General features: G+C 46.7%; 1 protein-coding gene across 4 annotated transcripts in view; it reads right to left on the reverse strand.

Moving 5' to 3' along the window:
* Window positions 1–20,621, reverse strand: part of LOC139060529 (uncharacterized) — an 80,084-nt gene that overhangs the window by 52,803 nt on the left and 6,660 nt on the right. For all 4 annotated transcript variants that reach the window (XM_070539694.1, XM_070539692.1, XM_070539695.1 and 1 more), the window contains 2 exons: window positions 11,195–11,373; window positions 7,088–7,288 (listed from right to left, as the gene is read on the reverse strand). In XM_070539694.1, the coding sequence (XP_070395795.1) occupies window positions 7,088–7,288; window positions 11,195–11,373 (380 nt within the window). The remainder of the gene's footprint in view (window positions 1–7,087; window positions 7,289–11,194; window positions 11,374–20,621) is intronic.

Consider the following 20,621-nt stretch of genomic DNA (forward strand, 5'->3'; position numbering starts at 1 on the left):
CCGTGCTTGCTAATTTACGGAGTAAGCGATTGTTTACTGCAGTTTATTCAGGCGATGAAGCTACGAACCTTGGCTCGTGCAGTTGTTCGTGCAGTGGTTCATGCAGCATTGGGGGGAAACTGCTATATTTTTGTTTTTAAATTTCTGGGGGGTTCAAAAGCAGTGCTGCGTACGCTAATGTTTGTTTCTGGTCGCGGAACGCAACGCACTGCGGTAGCCCAGTGGCTTTGGTGTTGCGCTGCTGAGCTCGAGGTCACGGGTCCAATCACAACCGCAGCAGTCGCAGTCCAATGGGGGCAGAATGCGAAAACGCGCGTATATTGTGCATTCCGTGCACGTTAAATAACCCCAGCTGCTGAAAATAAATCTGCAGTTTTCCATTACCGTGCGCCTCATAACAAGATCTTGATTTTGGAACCTAAATCCTCAAAATTTAACTTTACGTAGCACAATTACATTTACAATCGACACTGTTGAGTACGCCTACTGAACTTGTTATCTCGTTGCTGTGCTCTCTTTAGTAGCCAATGCTATATTTTTTAGATTTACTTATGGTCAGAATCCATTGTGACAAATCCGGGTCTTCCTTAGCATAGGAAGCCAGCTATCGCTTAAGCGTGTGAGATATTAACAAACATGTTCAAGGAAAATCGATATTTAGAGTTCGATGTAATTGCAGAACATGACAAGCTTGACGAAAGAATGATACACCGCATGTCGGTAACATGTCGGTAACATCATTTCAGCATCAAACAAAACACTCGGTTTTCTAAAACGTCACCTTCGTCTTGCCCCACCACATGTTAAATTGCTCGCGTATAAATCACTTATAAGACCCAAATTAGAATATGCATCCCCCATCTGGAGCCCACATCAAGCATATCTAATCACCGCATTGGAAGCTGTGCAGAATCGTGCTGCCCGATTCATTCATTCCTCATACTCATATGACGTCAGTGTTTCATCCTTGAAAGCTACATCCGGACTGTCACCCCTCTCTTTTCGTTGTCGCATTGCTAGCCTCACCCTTTATCACAAATTCTTTTATTCTCCTCTCAATCAAGCATCGTATATCGCCGCCACATCACGCATATCTGACCGCACCAGTCATCCCCTTCAAGTTGCCCGCCCACTATCACGTACTACTACGTTTTCAGCTTCGTTATTTCTTCGAGCAGCCACGGACTGGAACGGCCTACCCCATGACATCGTTGCCATCGCTTCAACACCTGCTTTTCAAGAACGCGTAACAGATCACCTTCAATGTTAAATCACCATCGCTGTTTGTTTTCCTCACTACAAATGTAATCCCACCCCTTATGTAACACCCCCTGAAATGGGGGCCTTTAAGGAATGAAACTGAACTGAACTGAACTGATTACAACCAGGACAGGAACCCGAGGGCCTGCCTAAAACAGAAGACGTTATCTGGTATTTCTTCTCCTGCATTTTAATATTTCTCTCGCCAGACTCATCTCGAATATCAGAGGAGTCGCAATCTTGCACGACGACTCTTCGCGTCCTATTAAGAGTCAAACGACCCACACACAAATGTTGACTCTTGTTTTGTGACTCTACCCGCGCGAAAATGGGTCTTCGTAAGAAAAAAGAGAGTCAAGTTGCTGTGACTCACTTTTTACTCTCTTTTTTCTTAGAGTGTAGTTAAGATCAAAGTTAGATTGGGAAAAGGTTACGTAACGAGAGATGTATGAAAATCTGATTAAATTAAGCAGGCAAGGGGATTAGACGGGCCATAGCTTGCGGAGCCATATTACTTCGATGATAAGCGCACGACCGCCGACAGTCACGGTGAGATGGTTCCTGATGAGTTTTGCGGCGAACGACGTAAGAATATTCAAAGTGCACATGCTCCGAGTCGTGGGGCTCACTTTGAAGAAGGACGGCGCGAAATGACCACAATTAACCAACTTAACAAGACCGTCGAGTGGGTCGTCCAACTAATACAGAGGGTCACGAACCGCAGACATGGCTTTAAGGAGTAAGATACGCTTAGGAGAGTGCAAGCTCCCGCGATGAGTAGAGGGACGTCCGGCACGCCTTCCCTGGCCTCAAAGACAGCGAGCGATACAAGCTGGACGCCCTGATACAAAAGGCGCACAAGACGGCGTTAGGGTTACCCCAGACGACGTCCATGGAAAAGCTGCTGAACCTGTGTATCCACAACACGTGGGAAGAGCTGACGGAAGCTTGAAGAACGAACTGTCTCGAGAAACTCAAGTTGGCCAAGCCAAGAAGAGACACCCTGGGGAGCCTCGGATACCGACTAGAAGACGACGACAAAGGCAAGAAAAAAGTATTGCCGCACCAACGAAACTACATTCAAGTCGTGGCGCTGCCGCGCAACATGCATCCAGAGTACCACAAGGGAAGAACAGCGAGAATCAAGAAGCTCAGAAAGGCGTACTACAACGACGACGATGTCCTCTACGCGGACGCTTCAAAATACAGAGGGGCGGAGGTGAACGCAGTCAGCCTGGCGAATGGAACTTGAGACTCTGTACTTGTTCAGAGGGCGTGGTCCTCTATAACGCCCGAAAGGCCCTGAGGGTAAATAAATAAATAAATAAACAGCTCACAGCCGCGTCGGTTGCCACGCGGGACTCGGACTCGGCCGAAGAGGCGGTGACCGCCCTCGCGGCTATCACAGCCACGAGGGCGGCTATCACAGGAAAAGCCGCGGCTATCACAGGAAAAGAAAGAAGTGGTGGTGATCGCAGACTCGCGAGTGGAGTGCAGGCACTACCAACTTGAAAGGATAAGTGCTCCGACTTTAGACGTACTCAAAAGGACCAAGGACCTCCCGGAGACATACATAGTCTGGAATCCGGGGCACAAGTGCCTGGTTGGGAACGCAGCGGCACAATCCACAGGCCGAGAACACGCTCTCCGGGCTAACCCGCCGAGGGTGCGCGACGCGGCGGACCTTGGCGAAGGCGTACCCAGACGATGCACCGAAATCCTGGCACATTACAGACTCTGCAGAAGAAGGCACCCTCCACCGCAAGCCAAACTGGTGAGAGAAAACGCCGCTGCATGGAGAAGACTACAGAGAAACATGTTTCCGCACGGGACATTGTTCCACGGAATGTATCTGACATGCTATGGCTACGCCTGCAAGAAATGCTCAGTGCCACGCATTCTCTACCAGTAATATGATTGCGCACAATGCGACACTGGTCTCGATCCCCCAGCTCTCAACTCTGTAACAGTGGGAGGACCTGCTGACCAGCTCGTGCCCTGAGGATCAGCTTCGACTGGTGGACAGAGCGTGACGGGCAGCAAGGGACCACGGTGTCCTCGACTGATGACACCACCCACCTATAGAGACGACCATCGTTGTCTACTATTTTTGTTGACCTCTCTTTACCTAAACATGACAACGTGAAAGTTTCGCAACCGTTATAGTTTATGGGCATACTATAAGGCAGGCACTATTGTCGGTGGCATGTCGAGACAATATACAAAAGGTTCGTCAATATCCTTATCATCATCGTATTTCTAAGCCCGCTGCGAGAGGAAGGCCTCACCCAGCGTTTCGTTAAATTTCCGCTGTATTGCGTCATCTAATCTCTCCCGATGTAAGTAAATATGCTAACCTAATCACGCCGCCCAGTTGTCTGCCATCCTTTACTACGCTTCCCATACCCCTTTTGTGCCTTTAATAAATCGCTGGTTACTTGTTCTGCGCATTACATGGCCTGCCCAACTTAATTTGTTCCTCGCAATCTCTACTATAATCTTAACTAGAACGCTACAACTATCATGTTTCACTGTTCGTTTTGCAGTCCTTAGCTTCATCTCAAGCATACTTGTTTATCTTCAAGCTTGCCCGCAGGGCTAACGCAGTAGCATTACTCGGCGCTGCTGGCCTGAAGGTTTTCGGTGTAATCCCGGCTGCGGCGGGCGCATTTTACCCGCAATATAGCACGAATTCTGCAAATCTGGGCGACACATCCTGTCTTTGTACCTAAAATGTTCATCCCTGTAGTGGTCAGCCAGCAACGCTGTGAGTGCTCGGCGGTTAGGTCAGTGTAGCAAACCGCCCTTCTGTTTACGCGAATCTGGCCGGCGCCTCAAATTTTCGAATCGTAGTGTGTGACAGCCGCTGCTTGGAGCAAGTAGTCCTTCGTTGAGCGTAGCACTAAATTCTGCCGATTGCGAGAACTTCGGCGACGCGTCGTGCTTCCTTAGTACAGTCGATGGTAGCTGGTTTGTCCACTCCGCTCCTTACGCAGAGTACAACTATGCTCCACGCATTCCGCGAATTGTGCGGACCGGCTTCCAGTTGTCTGTGCCTTTGTAGCCGAGCGGCTGCTGCCTTCGGGAAGGAGAGGGAAATTTCGCATCGAAGGGTGCGTCGGCACACTTAGTCGGCGTTCTTGCCCGCGCCATCTCAGTGATGCATTTGTATACATGTGCATTTGCCGATGTATACAAATGCATCACTGAGCTGGCGCGGGCAAGAACGCCGACTAAGTGTGCCGACGCCCCCTTCGATGCGAAATTTCCCTCTCCTTCCCGAAGGCAGCAGCCGCTCGGCTACAAAGGCACAGACAACTGGAAGCCGGTCCGCACAATTCGCGGAATGCGTGGAGCATAGTTGTACTCTGCGTAAGGAGCGGAGTGGACAAACCAGCTACCATCGACTGTACTAAGGAAGCACGACGCGTCGCCGAAGTTCTCGCAATCGGCAGAATTTAGTGCTACGCTCAACGAAGGACTACTTGCTCCAAGCAGCGGCTGTCACACACTACGATTCGAAAATTTGAGGCGCCTCCCAGATTCGCGTAAACAGAAGGGCATTGTGCTACACTGACCTAACCACCGTGCACTCACAGCGTTGCTGGCTGACCACTACAGGGATGAACATTTTAGGTGCAAAGACAGGATGTGTCGCACAGATTTGCAGAATTCGTGCTGCATTGGGGGTAAAATGCGGCCGCCACAGCCGGGAGTAATCCCACAACTTTCAGGCCAGCAGCGCCGCTAAATGTTACTGCGTTAGCTCTGCGGTCAAGCTTGAAGATAAACAAGTATGCTTGAGATGAAGCTAAGGACTGCAAAACGAACAATGAAACATGATAGTTGTACAATTCTAGTTGAGATTCTCGTAGAGATTATGAAGAAGAAATGAAGTTGGGCAGGACATGTAAGGCACCGAACAAGTAACCAGTGGTCTAATATTTGCTGTGTGAGTGCCCGGCTCTCTCGTCCGCGCGCGCCGCCCTTGCGCAAGTCTGCCGTGCGCAAAACCTGCCTTGTGCAACGGTGGACAATCTTCTGCGCACCTCGAGCTGCATCTCCAAACAGAAGCACCTTTTCAGCGCGATCTTGGCCTTCGCCGAGGACGTCGCTCTTCCGAGCCGCCTGTAAACATGCCTCACCCAAGCCTTCGCCGCTTCAGCTGCCGCTGCCGCATCTCTCCCTCTCTCACCCCTTTTTCTTTTCCCTTTTCTCCCTCTGCAGCGTGGTAGAGGTGTCCTCTACGGAGAGACAGTTACTGCGCTGCACTTCATCCCATATTTTCAACCCCCTTCCATTAAGAATCTCTTCTCGGTGATACATTTGGGATTGGCCAGAGCACCGTGTTTGATGCACAGCAGCAGTTATTGCACGTGCTACGTCACGCCATAACGCTAATGAGTATTGTTAGAACACACGGCGATGAGTTCGAGCGCATCAATAAACATTGCTATCACTTTCATTGCTTCTCCGGTCGAAACTCTCAATTTTTCTTTCATGTGACTGTATGAACTTCAATTCAAAGTCAATTTCCGCCTACTTATATAGGGGAGGTAGGCACCCCCACCCAACCTCCCGGTCCAGGCAGGAAGCGTGTCGTCAAACGCTTTTCACAAAGCACTGCCGGAATTACCCATCCTCATAGCCAAAGCACACCCTAAACCTAAGTTTGCGTAACGACGCATAGGCTGTCAATGAATGGGATCTGGACGAGTAGCGCCGTGTGACGGTTCGGCGGTAGTAAAGGCAAAACTGCAGAATGATACGAGTAGCTCGTTCTCAAAACCCGTGGTCGAGATTATTTGGTCAGAAAGCTTTTTTTCTCGCGTATGCGCGGCAACTTCTTAGTAAATTGTCAATCACCACGACATCCATGTAAAAGGTGCCGTAGGCATACGAACGACGCCATCAACACACCGACCATATGGAGAAGCCAACTTCCACCTCACGAAATTTGTTGTAATCAGAAGAACGACGCCTTAGACAATATCAGCAAACTTGGCAAACATGGCTCACAAAATTCCGCTACGTTACATCTATGTCCAGCTGGTGTTGAGCGCCACATTTTTGTATCACGGGAGAAGGAAATTTTCAATCCAGAGCCGCGAAATCTTTATTTTGTTTGATATCTCTAATTTATCTTGTATTTTGAAGTTTCTGTGGCCAATGACTGTGGTATTTGTAGGCTAATTATCGTAATTCCTGTCACTCCTATTTTTTAAATGAGCATAGTTATACATCAATAATGCTGGCCATAACGAAGAGCTGTAGGACCCGTTTAAGTAGTGTCCTCAGGCACCCTATCTTCAATGCCTCTTTGACGGGGCATCGCGTGTCGCCTAAGTGTGATTACCATGCGTCAATTTAACTCGGAGAGGATATGATTATATATAAATTAGCTGCGCAATCCCAACGGCCTCGGCTTTTGCCTCTAAGCACACACAGCCCATTTCGGTGGGAGCACTACAACTCCGGCTGTAGAATATCACAGCTGCATTATCAACGCCCAAACGGAAGTCCAGTCCACATAACAAAATCCTACGATGGAGCTTCCACGGAATGTACTTCTAGTGCGTCAACCTGAGAGAACGGCTGCGGGAGCGAACCTGTCTATAAAGCATCGCATGACGCTGAAGGAGACGTCTCCTTAAGTATTACGACTTTCTTCACGGCTAATTTGTTTAACTTATCACACATTTTGTCATCGTGGTGATCATCATAATCGGTTTGAATTCAATCCAGTTCAAGTCATTTGCAACGCCGTGACGCAATAATGTAAACAGCGAGCAACACTGACAGTGCAGAAGTCGGTGCCGCCACCAACCTGTGCGACCCCGGCTCTCTGAGCGGGAGGGTGAGGAGGCATTGGAGGGTTGGGTGGCGCTGGTGGCGGAGGCGAGGTGATGATGATGGGCCCGCCTTGACCGCCACCACCGGACTGGCCCAGGGGCAGTGGCACAGACACCGGGATTGGAATGGAAACGAGCGTGTTGCCACCACCACCTCCTTCCACTGCTGCAGGAGCCTGAATTCAAGGAGTAGAAATAAGATAATCATTTCCGACCACACGCTATCTACTGTTGCACTCGGCAGCAATGTTCTGTGTCCTCTCTCTGTACATCAGTGCCCCTGCCAGTTCTTCCATTTGGTCTCGCGGTTGGAGAGCATTCTGGGTTGCGGGTAGTTCTTGCTAAAGGGTTCTAAGATTCTTCTTTTCATTCTAATAGAGCTCTTCGCAACAAATGTTAGCTAATGGTTTTCGCCAAAGCTCTTCCCTTTATGGAAATAAAAGTGTAAGGCCATTCAAGTCGACAAGTTTGTCATCTTTTTTTTTTGCTAGCTCGTCCACCTCCTGTGTTTTTCTAGAGACCTCAGTGATCCAAACGCGACAAGTGACTTGCATGGCCCGTCAGCGCCTTTTCCACCACCGGTGAGCGCTGGGGACACCGAGCTGCTGATTAGTGATATGAGATGAAAGCGAGGGCCTTGTGATGCATTCTGACTGCATTTGGACTCTAAGCGATCACACAGCGCTCACTAGTGGTGCAAATAGCGTTCACCAATTATAACGTTAGAATGGCTAAGCTTTGTTAAGTTTGAATAACGTTCTGACTGTATGTCTCGTATGTGTATCTCTTGTGAGTCCTAGCAGCTTCCACAAGAATCACAGAACAGTCCTCGCCAATCATCATGCATTAGCACGACACTCGAAGAAATTCGAAAAGCCGCAACGCGATGTGAAAAATGTGAAGTAATACTTGCCGCTTCATATATATTAATAGCGGTGGCAGAACTACGTATTATGGAGCGCAATTTAATGTCTGTGGTGTGTGATGTAATGTGCGGTCGAATTTTAACGCGATTACGTTAAGGTCTCCATGTCGCGGAAAATACGATGTCAGTGAAGTTGTCCGTGAGCGAAAACTTCCGTATAAATGAGTAATCAGCTATATGCACATGCCGCGCCTTGCTGTATGACATATGGTTTATACGGTTTATATTGCCACATCTTTCTGTCACTAAAGTTGCTCAGACCTTTTCTTACATTCTCGACAAAGTTGTTCCTCGGTATATTGTGAATGGCAGCCGACAAACAATTGTCATGAAACAAAACACCGACAGTGCATGCTTTTTATGTTAAATGTTCCCAGACTTGAATATTAAGAGTGCGAAACAGTAACAGAAAGCTGAAAATTATTTAATATTATTGGCGCGGCTGTGCACTACCTGCGGGATCGGCCCACACAAGAGGCCGCATTTCTAATAGAGAGGTCGCCTTCGTGCATAGCGTTCGCCGCCAGCGTTTCCCGGTAATGATTACGGTTACATATGCTGCAGTTCCCCGGAAGCGTGAGAAACAGTAAGGGATCTTTGAATGCGGTCGCGTTCCACTCTTAAAGCCGAAGCTTAAGCGTCTTCCAAGCTATTGTGTCTTTACTGCATGAAGATATGGTGCCGTCAACGGCTACAGTATATGCTTCCCGTGTGATTCAAAAGGCATGTCTTTGGCAATCGAAAACGGTTTTCACCGGTGCGTGATTTTGCGTGTGAAGGTGGCAATGAGTTTGTAACGAAACTGAAAATTAGGTCAAGGACAAAATTGTCGGTATCCACGAAATTGTAGTGGATCCCCCATCTTCATCAATAACCCTACGCAATCACCCACGGCTGTGCAGTAGCAATGGAAGGAAGAGGTCATTTCAATCACGTGACAAATGGACAGTGACAGCCAAATTACACCTGCTGCTCTTTTTAAAGCAGACACACGATAAAAGTATTCCTGCTCTGAGACGCTGGCTCTGTCCCACTTCGTGATTGTCACACTCCACTGAGCCGACCCGTTACTTCTCCTTGAAGGTTTTCGTGAAATATGGCAGCCGTGAACAGAAGGGCGGGTAAAATGTCAAGTGCCTCATAATCATCATCATCAGCCTGGTTACGCCCACCGCAGGGCAAAGGCCTTTCCCATACTTCTCCAACAACCCCGATCATGTACTAATTGTGGCCATGTTGTCCCTGCAAACTTCCTAATCTCATCCGCCCACCTAATTTTCTGCCACCCCCTGCTACGCTTCCCTTCCCTTGGAATGTAGTCCGTAGCCCTTAATGACCATCGGTTATCTTCCCTCCTCATTACATGTCCTGCCCATGGCCATTTCTTTTTCTTGATTTCAACTAAGATGCCATCAACTCGCGTTTGTTCCCTCACCTAATCTGCTCTTTTCTTATCCCTTAACGTTACACCTATCATTCTTCTTTCCATAGCTCGTTACCCGCCGTGGTTGCTCAGTGGCTATGGTGTTGGGCTGCTGAGCACGAGGTCGCGGGATCGAATCCCGGCCACGGCGGCCGCATTTCGATGGGGGCGAAATGCGAAAACACCCGTGTGCTTAGATTTAGGTGCACGTTAAAGAACCCCAGGTGGTCAAAATTTCCGGAGTCCTCCACTACGGCGTGCCTCATAATCAGAAAGTGGTTTTGGCACGTAAAACCCCAAATATTATTATTCCATAGCTCGTTGCATCGTCCTCAATTTAAGCGCAACCCTTTTGGTAAGCCTCCAGGTTTCGGCCCCGTACGTGAGTACTGGTAAGACACAGCTGTTATACACTTTTACTTTGAGGGATAATGGCAACCGGCTGTTCATGATCTGAGAATGCCTGCCAAACGCACCCCAGCCCATTTTTATTCTTCTGATTATTTCAGACCTGCCTATTGAAGTCAAGTGCCTAGTACGGACTAAAGAATAGTGCGGACCCTCCCTTCCGATTTTGTATGCTATCCACTGTAATAAACGTTCTTTTTTATATAATTCGTCCTCTTCGTTTTAAAACATGTGTCGTAGAAACAACTGGACAAAAAGTTAGAGACATCTCACTTCCTGTACGTGGTTTACGCGCAAGCGTATTGGTGCTATTCCCTTTTTGTGCACTGCGCGTAGAATATTTAAAAAATGCCTTGATTGTATATAAGTGTGGCGTTCTTTTTTTCTAGGTTTATTTTTTTATTTTGCATGTTGTATGTCCGTTTATCGATTTCTGTAAGAGGTAAAGTGTCATTAGGAAAGGAGGTAAGCCTTTGTAGGGAAATCCACAGTCTCTCTTATTTCAAGAAATTTGGTAATGTACTATTCACAGCATTCACATTCCCCTCTTCTCCTTCCACTTGTGGAAACTTCGGGGCACGCCAAGCCGGCGCCTTTTGCCGGACTTGTTGTGCTCGTGTACGCCGGCCCTTGGCACCGACTGCAGCGTCGGTAGACTAGCGCTCGGCCTGCCGCCGCTCGCGTCTCCGTCCTTCTCGCTCGGCGCTCGGCCTCTCGATCACGAGACAAACACGGTACGTGTACAGCGCACGCAGAACCTGTAGCAACCCAGCGCGCCTCCGCCTAATTTCTTCCTCCACGACGCTTTGCCTCTTTTCTCCTTCCCCGCTTCGCTTAACGCCAGCTAGACTTTCTTCTAGGAGGCATTGGTTTGCGGCGTGCTCTAAGATCCCTCAATGAGTGCGCTCAGCGCGCTCCTCCGCACTTTCCCCGCCACGCGATTCTGTCCGTTCACCTCCAGGAGCCTTCCTTCTCCGGTACCCTCTTCCCTTGCCGCGGCACACATAATCTTGCCGATTTCCCAGACGGGGCGTGTACGCTTGGGCGTAAAATGCCAAAAAAAGTGCGAACTGTAATTCGGCGAGAGTGTGTTGGGAGGCGAGTTGTGAGGCAAGTTCTAGTACTTACTTAGTTCCCTGTTGACTAGTGTAAAACGAACATACACCGATGTAGGTTTAGAGCTAAAAGTAGACTGGAATGAAGAATTCGAAATGTTTCTCATAGTAGGCGAACGAGCTCGTCTTTTGCACTCAGCGCACATGAAGCAGCTACCGTGCATAAATATACCGTCATTCCATCCACCATCAGGAGTACCGCTGCACCAACCTGAACTCCTGACTCATCGGCGCACGTGCAGAAAGTTTCTGCTGTGTGGGACCATAGCATGGGCTTCCGGCTTGCGGGCATATCTGTCGTGAAGTAGTTCACGGTGTATTGCGTGCATGGAGATAGCGGTGCATGCACGGCTGCAGAATCAAGGGAGGCGACGTCAGGCTCCGAAGATCCTGTGTAGGACATGAAAGATTTAAAGAAGTGAAATTTTAACCTCGTGAATAAAATAGCATGTACGCTTCGTATTTATTGCACAATAAATTCCGAGTGAATATTGGCAATTTATTGGGTTTAGATTTGCTTCGTTGTTAGCCCCTTCGCAGCTTCAGATACGTACATTGTGGTTAACTGCTACTCCTTATCATCTAACATTTAATGCATTTTGCATTAGGCACCCAATACATTTTGTCGGAAATCAGCGCCGGCTTCCTTACGTTCATCTACACCAAATATCCTCTCACACTTACTATGAAAACCCTCACCACCCATAAATGTTTTACCACCCCTACCGTGCCAACGCTGCACGCTTTCATGAACTATTGGTCCTCGCCATCGACTTTGCTTTAAGGGCCTCTGAACTAAAAGGAGGAGGTTATTCTTTACTTCACTAGATGGCGGCAGCATCGGAGTGGTCTTAAGATACCTAGATTATCTAAGGACGTCACGCGGCCCTAGAGCGCCGTGTCAGGAGATCGCCATGCGTTTTCTCAACAAAACTGTTTGGGCGGTCAAAATGTAAGAGAAATGAAAATTATCTGAGACCATTACACACCGTATAATCTGTTCTTTCTGGCGGACGGCCTAAATGTGGCGCTGAAGGGACAAAACATCGACGGTGAACGAAAGGAAATTGCGATGGATGTGGATGAGCAGCGGCATTTGTGTTCTAACATCCATAGCATAGTATGAAGCATACGTCCTGTGGCCGGTAAGGTTACGTGGTGTAGAAAAAGCAGTTGTCGCTTCTAACAACGAATTATTTGTTCTGGAATGTAAAATACACTTTGAGGTCATAAAAATCCGCAGAAAAGTGCGACGGATGCATCCCAGCGAAAGCTTTGTCTATAATGGCATACATATTAGCTACATGCTGAGAGGAGCTGTTGGCGGTTACTGGGTCTGAGTAGTACCGTCTTTAAGAGGACCGTATAACTATGAAAAAGAGCGCCACTCACATTCTGAGTGGTGCGGGCGGCCTTAGCTTCTAAGAGATCACAAACTGGTAAAGAAAGTTTCATAAACGTACGCAGCGGCAGGACAGCAATAAGGGGTGAAGGATTGACTACCTGTCGTTCGTGATTTTTGACCGGATGAATCTTTCTCCGGTTAAATTGGTCAGAACTTTTCAGCCCATCTGTCTTTTTATGCTGAGATGACAGCTTCGAGTCGAGCGATAAAATGCACTTTGAAGACATCTATGCATGTTCACACTCTTTCCCGTTGATAACAGGAGGCTAAGAAAGTAGCATATTCTCGTTGTGTTTTCTACCTCGCGTGTGAGAACTAATAAAAGCATAGCACATCTTAAATTGCGTGCATATGAAAGCGTTACCAGGCTTGCTTATGCGCAGACAGCCTTCTCGGCGTGTTTCCAAGGATTCGTTCAGGCACAATGTCGCTTGCAAACGTCACACTAGCACGGACCATTTTATTGCGATAGCGTTTATATGGACACTCCAGGCGCATTTCTGCCGTCGTCGTGAGGTTCCCTGTAAAGTCTAAGGGCGATAAAATCATCGCCGCGCACCGTATGTTGTATGTGCGAGTATTGAGCCGGCTAACGCGGCTCAATATCGTTTTAGCGAGCGAGGAAGACGGGCAGAAGTGCTCTTCTGTGACGCGATAGGCACGAGGGTGAGGCGAGGGAAGGGGGTGGCGTACTCCGGCTGCTTTCTTTACGGTACGGCCGTGCGGGCCCCGGTAATCAGAGCGATCTGCATCGTGGCCAAAGGGCGCGCCCTAGTGAGCCTCTTGCAAGCTGTCTGCGATGTTTGCAGAGTGCGCGCAGTGCCGGTAGCTTCTCATGCGCTGGGCTTTCGACGTTTTGTTCGTATTGAATTGAGAGATGCCCGAAGGTGAATTCGATCGCTGCTGCTGCTGCCGTGATTGCTCACTCCAGCATTTTGAAAGCCAGTTTCCGCGCTCATTGATCAAGATGTGTTCAATATTTACCTGTGCGCGCGTGACACAATGCTTGTTAATTTAGGTAAAAAACGTTGGCGGGCTATTTGGTTTGAATGCATGAGAGTATGTCTAAGTCCAGCCGAAGAAGTACGTAGAAAGAAACTGACACGCAGAGACAGCACAGTCTGTCTGTACGTCCTCGCTCAGTCACGCTTACTCCTTATATCATTGTTAATTTATTTAGTAATAGACTGCTTACCATCTTATACGGCTGATAAAGCTACTATCCTTACTTCGTAGAGCTATTTACTAATTTGTTATCGCAATCGGTGCTTCATCCTTTGTTTTCAACTGCGGCTTTATTTGATGCGAAAGCATCAAATGACCCATTCAGCGAGAAAGCCGGTGGCGTCTGTAGCAGCGAAACGGCCCCTAAATTCTCATTGGTTGCGACGCCATGCGACGAGTGCGCCTCCAGGAGCCCAGCGGGCGAATCGAAACACCGTCTACCGCCTTCGCCGGGTGTTGCACGAGGGGAGAGGGCATCGCCCCGACGCGTCGTCGCCAGCGTGCCTAGACTGCGCAGGTACGGGGACGCGGCGCCATGGGCCAAGACAGGTTGTCGTCGGCGGGGCAGTCGCGCGAAGCGCTTCCTCAGTCTCTTCTCGTGCAGGACGTCGGCGGAATGCTGCGCTGGCACCGCAGTCTTCTGCTACTTGCCGACTCAGGCAGCACGTATCGCTATGGTACATTAGACGCAGCGCAAAACTCGAAGGGCCGCTCAGCGGTGTTCAGTTGAACATTAATTCTTCCGTATTGGCAACTCATAAGAAGTCACAGAAAGAGCAGCGCTTCAAGACGAGACACAAAGGAGAAACTACACACCATTGCGCTAAAAACTGCGTGTTTATTAACTTGCTGAGGTTTTTATACAGAGCAGAGGGTCGGTCAGGGTGTGGGCCTGAGTTTTTTTCTCCTTCTTTTGCGCCACGGAAGGTAATTGGTCTATGTGCTAAGGTCGCCTCCGACATGCGCACTCAATGAGCGTGTATGACCGAGCACAAAAACCGTTTTGTTGATTGTGTGCAAGAGATAGTGTATTCATTGCCGTTAAAATGTGGAAAACGACATATTGGCCAGTCAAGCCGTTGTACCAACTTAGAGACCATAATAACAATGTAAAAAATCTTCCAATCAGTGGAAACCTTTTAGTTGCGTTAGCATCTCGTCTCTTAAGCTACCTGTCCAAGAAAGAAATCAATTTTCTGAAAATTGCATTTTAACAAGAATGCACTGGGTTCGATGTGTTTCCACTTTTTCCATCTTTCCTTTTGACCATGGTGTGCCTTCTTTTAATATCTTGACACTGCTTTATTGCTCTGTGTAAAAGGCACAGCAAGATAATAAACACGCAATTCTTAGTCAGCGCAGTGTGTGTGTGGTTCTTCTTTTGTGTACCGTCTTGAAGCGCTGCTCTTTCTCTGATAATGAAACAACTAGCCAATCCTTGCAAGCTTCATAAGAAGTGCTTAAGCATCCTAGAATTTTTTTTACTTCGATGCTGTTTTCGCGAAGTTGTCTTTCTTGCCGGCTTCGTTAGAAGCAGAACGAGGACTAATGTGGCCGCTTTCCGTTGTTGTCTCTTTAGCCGTCTACATTCATTATCGGAACACAGCCAGAAATACAGGTCCGAGATGTTCAAGCTCCACTGTCTAACTAAAGAATTCATTTGCCGTGGTTGCAAAAGAACAAAGAAGAATAATCAAGGAAGTAAGATACGCATTATCGTTACTTGGAAGATAATGCCGTTCGTCCCTCCATCTTAGGATGATAGGGACGAACACAGGGAAGTGCTCATTCTTCGTTGCAGCTTCCGTGTGAAAAGGCAATCACTTCAGATAATGAAAATTGAGCACACTGTGAGTGCAAAGGTACTATGAAGCTCAAATAAACGGGGGAATTATATGTAATATGAAAACGCACACTGATATCTTGCATGCATAACAGAATATATCAGGAACGCAGGAAGCTTTTGCTTCAAGTGAAATTCACAATCTGGCAATTGTTATTGCCGTGGGCACATATTTGCATATGTAAACTGTCGTGAAAACCTGGAAACAGGCTGTCGTTTATTGATTGTCCTGTGATGCCGGAAGTAATACAAACGAAGGTGCCTAGTATAGTAGCAGGGGATGAGGCTATGATAAAATTTTTGTTTAATTATGAGCGTGTTGCCATTCCCATTGTAGATTGAATGCGGCTACAATGAGAAGAGGCATAGGAGGAAAGCACGGTGAAATTTAAACGAACAACAAATAATGAACACAGCAGCAAGCATTGAGGCGGAATAAGAAAACGCAGCAGTGACTGTTGAGAGTCAGGAGCGGATCAGATAAGAAAAAGCATGTCAATAGTATATTCTTGAACCACGTGATAATGAACAACGTGATAATGAAGTTAGGTGGGCGGATGAGATAAAGAAGTTTGTAGGGACGGCATGGCCACAATTAGTACATGACCGGGGTTGTTGGAGAAGTATGGGAGAGGCCTTTGCCCTGCAGTGGGCGTAACCAGGCTGATGATGATGATGATGATGATGATGATGATGTTGATGATGATGAACCACGTGAAATGCTTACGCAGAAACAATCAAAATAGTTCAGGCGACTGGCTCAAGTTGAGGAAAGAAACAATTTGTAGAGCAATAAGACCCTCTAAAACATTAGGACAACTATAGCAGATTTAAACCACGAACAGCAGAAGAGCGATCTATAAGAAGCCAAGAAAGAAACGTTAACGGCGCAGAAACGGAACTGTCTGCACCACAGCCAGATTGAATTAGTAACTCCCGAGAGTAATTATTCAACTGGGACGGAAAGGGAAAGAACAGCCGCTAAATGACCAAAAGAATATTACACCTGACGAGCAAAATTCACACACGTCGTCGGCACCAAACAAAAAAGTCATTGACTTTCGGAGGAAAAAGAGATAGAGCCAGCGCAATATAGAACCAGCAATTGCGATACTTTTAATGGAATCGAGGTTAGAACTGTCAGCTGTCAAGTTTGAATCGAGCGTATATAGAGAAAAATGAATTATTGTGGGAATTCTACGGACCGCATTTAGATAGGCAGGCGCCCAAGTGATGGACAACTTGATATCACACACCACCTGGCAGTAGCCAGACAAAAGGCGGAGCTTTACAACATTGAGGTCTGCATATCAGTAGTACGTGCGTCAACAAATAGAAAGGTCATAATTTTGCGACTGTCCTAAATATGAAGGTTTGACGAAGACTCCATTATGTTTGTAAAGTAAATGTACCGATACGGTAAAGGGCACATAGCACAATATATCCTCGAGACAATTGACATTTAAGAACGCATGTGCCTTGGTTCCCTGTTATCGGCGATGTTCTTTAGCACATAAATGATAGGTATAAGAATTAGGCTAAAGGAAAGTAAAATAGGTTAGAATCCAGCGCAATAAGAACAAGTTGTAGTGATGGATCAAGGGTTGATGGTTCTAATGCAGGCAAATAATATTACTTTGGTGACGGATAGTGAGAAAGATAGTTATCTTTTTGCAGATATATATGGAAGGTGTGCGAAGAACTGGGAATTCGTATTACATATGAATAAATCTATCTTCATTGCGTTAAGAGGAAGCTTTAGCTCGGGTGCTCCTATCTAAATACACGTAAAAGGAGAATTCGTTTTCCTTGGCAACCCCAGCACCAAATTTGACGGGGTTTGTTGCATTTAAAAGAACAACTTAAAATCTAGTGACTGTTGGTTTCGAATTTTCGATTTAGGTCGTCAATGTTTTATTAAAAATTGGCGAAAATCGCAAATTTTCACAAAACGAAACTATCAAGTTTACAACTCTGTAACTCAGCAAGAATCGGTGATATCGCAATTCTGTGGATTGTACCTAATAGCACATCTAAAGCGGACACATTTGACATCTTATACATGAATCTAAAAAACTTTATTAATATGTAATTACAACTTTTGCAGAACCCTCGTAAACAACGTTACAAACTCACGTAAGATGTAAAATGACATGAAATTTGTCCGCTTTGAATGCTCTAATGGATGCGGTTTACAGAACCGCGATATCTGTTCTTGGTGCAGAGCTATTAGTTTGTAAACTTCGTGCTTCTATTTTTTTCAAACTTCTGAATTTTTATAAATCTCTTTAACAAAATTGAAGCCCTAAATCGAAATTCCGCTTCCAACAGTCACTAGAATTTAACTTTGTCTCTCAAAAGCAACAAATTTCATTAAAATCGGTCCAGGGGTTATCTCAGAAAAACGTTTTTGCATATTTACATGTATTTGAATAGGCCGCGTCGGAGTTGGGCCCGAGCTAAAGCTTCCTCTTAAGTTCTGGGACTGTTGAGCCAGTCTTAATAAAAATAATATATCTGTGGTATTTACAAGAGGTTGTAGTGATGCAGTTGAGGCTTGCTGCTTCTGATAAAAGCAGGCGAGATTAGCATTGTAGCGAATAGTGAAAGAGATATTCAACTCCTTCCAGATATCTGTTGGGACGTTCGCGAATTTGTGGCGACTTACGTTTATTATATATAAAAAAAGAGAACATTCGACAGAGACACTTAAGACTGCTTACGTATGGGAATGCGAAAGCATTATAGTCCCCTTGGCGAAATTCTTGATATTTTATGCACTCATTTTATACACTCATGACGTGGCACCACCTCCTCTTTATTGGCGGTGCCGTCACGTGCCCAATGATGCACGCACTAGGCCACACCTTTAGTCAGCCAGATGAATGCGACGTGACGTGTGTAATGACGCAAGCATTAGGCACTCCTTCAGTCAGGCAGAGCCAAGGAGGTTTTAAAATATAAGCCGGAGTGGCAGCCCTCGTAGTTTCTCAACCAGCGCAGGTGAAGCCACAGTTTGCCTATACTTCTACTCTGAAAGAAGGATTCGACAGCTGAAACTTCTCACAGCTCACGTCCTTTTGGTCAGTTATCGCAAATGCTAGGGGTGTTTGAAAATAAAAGCTCGATGAGTAAAATGTTACCTTTGGCTGCGTATTGATATCATGATAGTCCATAAAATTTGAAGAAAAAAAACTCGGTAACCTTCCACTCTGTAAAGAAGGGTGACCAGCGAACCTGGATATGTGGGCCCTTTAATGGCGAACTGCACCTTCGCCGCGGGTGGGCCCGGCATTGCACTATACTCGGGATCTTGTGTCTACACACATACACGATCCCGGGGGGACTAGCCCTTAGAAGCTTCGCTGTAAAAAAAAAGACGTTTAGGCTTCCTTCTGAAAGTTATGAAAGAAAGAAAGGAGTCCAAAGATACCTGTACGGCTAAATTAAGCATCGCAATAGCACGTAGTGGAATGGAAGCGCTTCGTATCTTCTCCGATATTTGCTAACGTTACTTCTTGACTATGATAAGATGGCCGTGGTTCGGCTTCGCTTGCATAAGCAGCAGTTGCCGGGAAGCGTGAGAAGCAGTCAGGGATCCATGAACGCTGACACGTTCCACTCCTTAAGGCACCGTTTAGGCGTCCTCCCAATGTTTCGGCTTCCCAGGCACTTCCGGCGCATGCACTTAACAAAAGCAGTGGCTGCAAGATCCGCTTATGTTGCCTAGACAGATACGTCGCCGAGGCGCGGATATGAACGCCTATTACAGTAATTCCGGCTTTTTCTTCCCTCATTTGGCCAGTTATCCGAGTGGCGCCATGCCCACGTTGCTATCTGTGCCGGTCAGGCGTGAACGGAGAATCGAGGCAAACAAATCCTTAGATTATACCGGCCGACGTTTCTGTATTCTGACACGAAGAATACAGTTCTCTCAGTTGATACTTTGCTCTCGTCCCGTTCACGTCTCCTTCTGTAGTTTGTGTTAATCCAACCAATGAACGGTGTTTCACTGGCTGGCTGAGACGTCGACTGGGCGAGAAAAGCGCCAACTAGCTCGCTTACACGCCACAGCAATGACAACAAATTTGTGTTGAGGTAGAGGAAGGAATCAGGCAGATTCTTTGGGGCACAAGTGTGTATTGCAATGTGAAGCTTTGTGTGAACTTAAATGGGACGTCGCTGAAAGTGACCAGGTGGCATCCAAGAATAATGAGCGGAGAAGGCGGCGGTGATCTTATACATTCTACACCTTCCTCACAGGTTAAAGAAGTACGCCTCGTGCAGGGGGTAGATGTGTTTTCTGTAAAAAATTAATAGCTGGAAGCGTGCGCTGAGTGGTTTGGGGACTTGTCCATAGGAAACGCGCAGGCAAGAGTTACCTGGTAAGCAACACAAAGCAGTTTGTGCTTGCTCTTCCTGGTTCTATATACTCCAAACCCTATAACCAATGGGCGCATGCAGGTAGGGCACACTGGCCGGAGTCTCATCCTACGCATTAAGGGAACTCCAGCATGCTATACAATTTCCTACTTGCGCTTTTCATTGGTTTTTACAGTTCATGTACTGCGGATGTGCCGCAGAGTTTCAGAGTGCCATGGCTTTTCACACATACCATGAAAAGCTAACAAGGGCGAGTGGCGTGTCATGTTTCCATGTTTAGGACAAGGATGCGTACTGACGCGCCTTTGAAAGCTGATTTTTTTTAGGATGTAGCCTGTGCGTCTGCCTGTCTATTGCTTACATTTTTTGTTATACTTTTGCTGTAGCTTTTAATTTCGCAGTGACGTGTATTCAACATTTTGTCAGTTTTTTTGAACAAAGTATCAGGTGGTCTGCGCTCATGTCTACGTTCAACTTCCTTCGTCGCAATGTCAAACTAAACGTTATGGTGTCTCTTACATAGCTGAACTTTAGATTAGAATACCTTGAATTTTTTTATATGTAACCGTTAAATTTACAAATATATTGCGGCTTTCTTGCCACGTCATGCAGGAGAAGGCGTTAGCGAAATTAATTATCCCAGTATATTTAATGAAAAGATATTTCATAATGTTCACCCTCTACGTTTCTTCAGTGATTGACATTGTGGTACTTTTTCTGTTGCTGTTTATGACAATCCTACTATTGATGAAGAATAGCTATCTTGAACTGCATGCAACGCTAGGTTTATACGGCTGATAGTTCCTCGTTCTTAGCGAACTCTTTCCTCAGAACGCTGCTAGCAGATCTGGAAGCATATTTAATTTAGCATTTACGCATATGGCTCCGCGTTACAGCGTTAGCGGAAAATTAGGACAATGTACACGATCAGGTGGGCTAGCAGTGACATTTTCGAGCGATAGTTGTCTTGATGAAAAAGCCTTTCTTACGCATTAGAGCAAA

The sequence above is a fragment of the Dermacentor albipictus genome, chromosome 5 (genome assembly GCF_038994185.2).
Source record: "Dermacentor albipictus isolate Rhodes 1998 colony chromosome 5, USDA_Dalb.pri_finalv2, whole genome shotgun sequence".
In the NCBI taxonomy this organism is placed as follows: Eukaryota; Metazoa; Arthropoda; class Arachnida; order Ixodida; family Ixodidae; genus Dermacentor; species Dermacentor albipictus.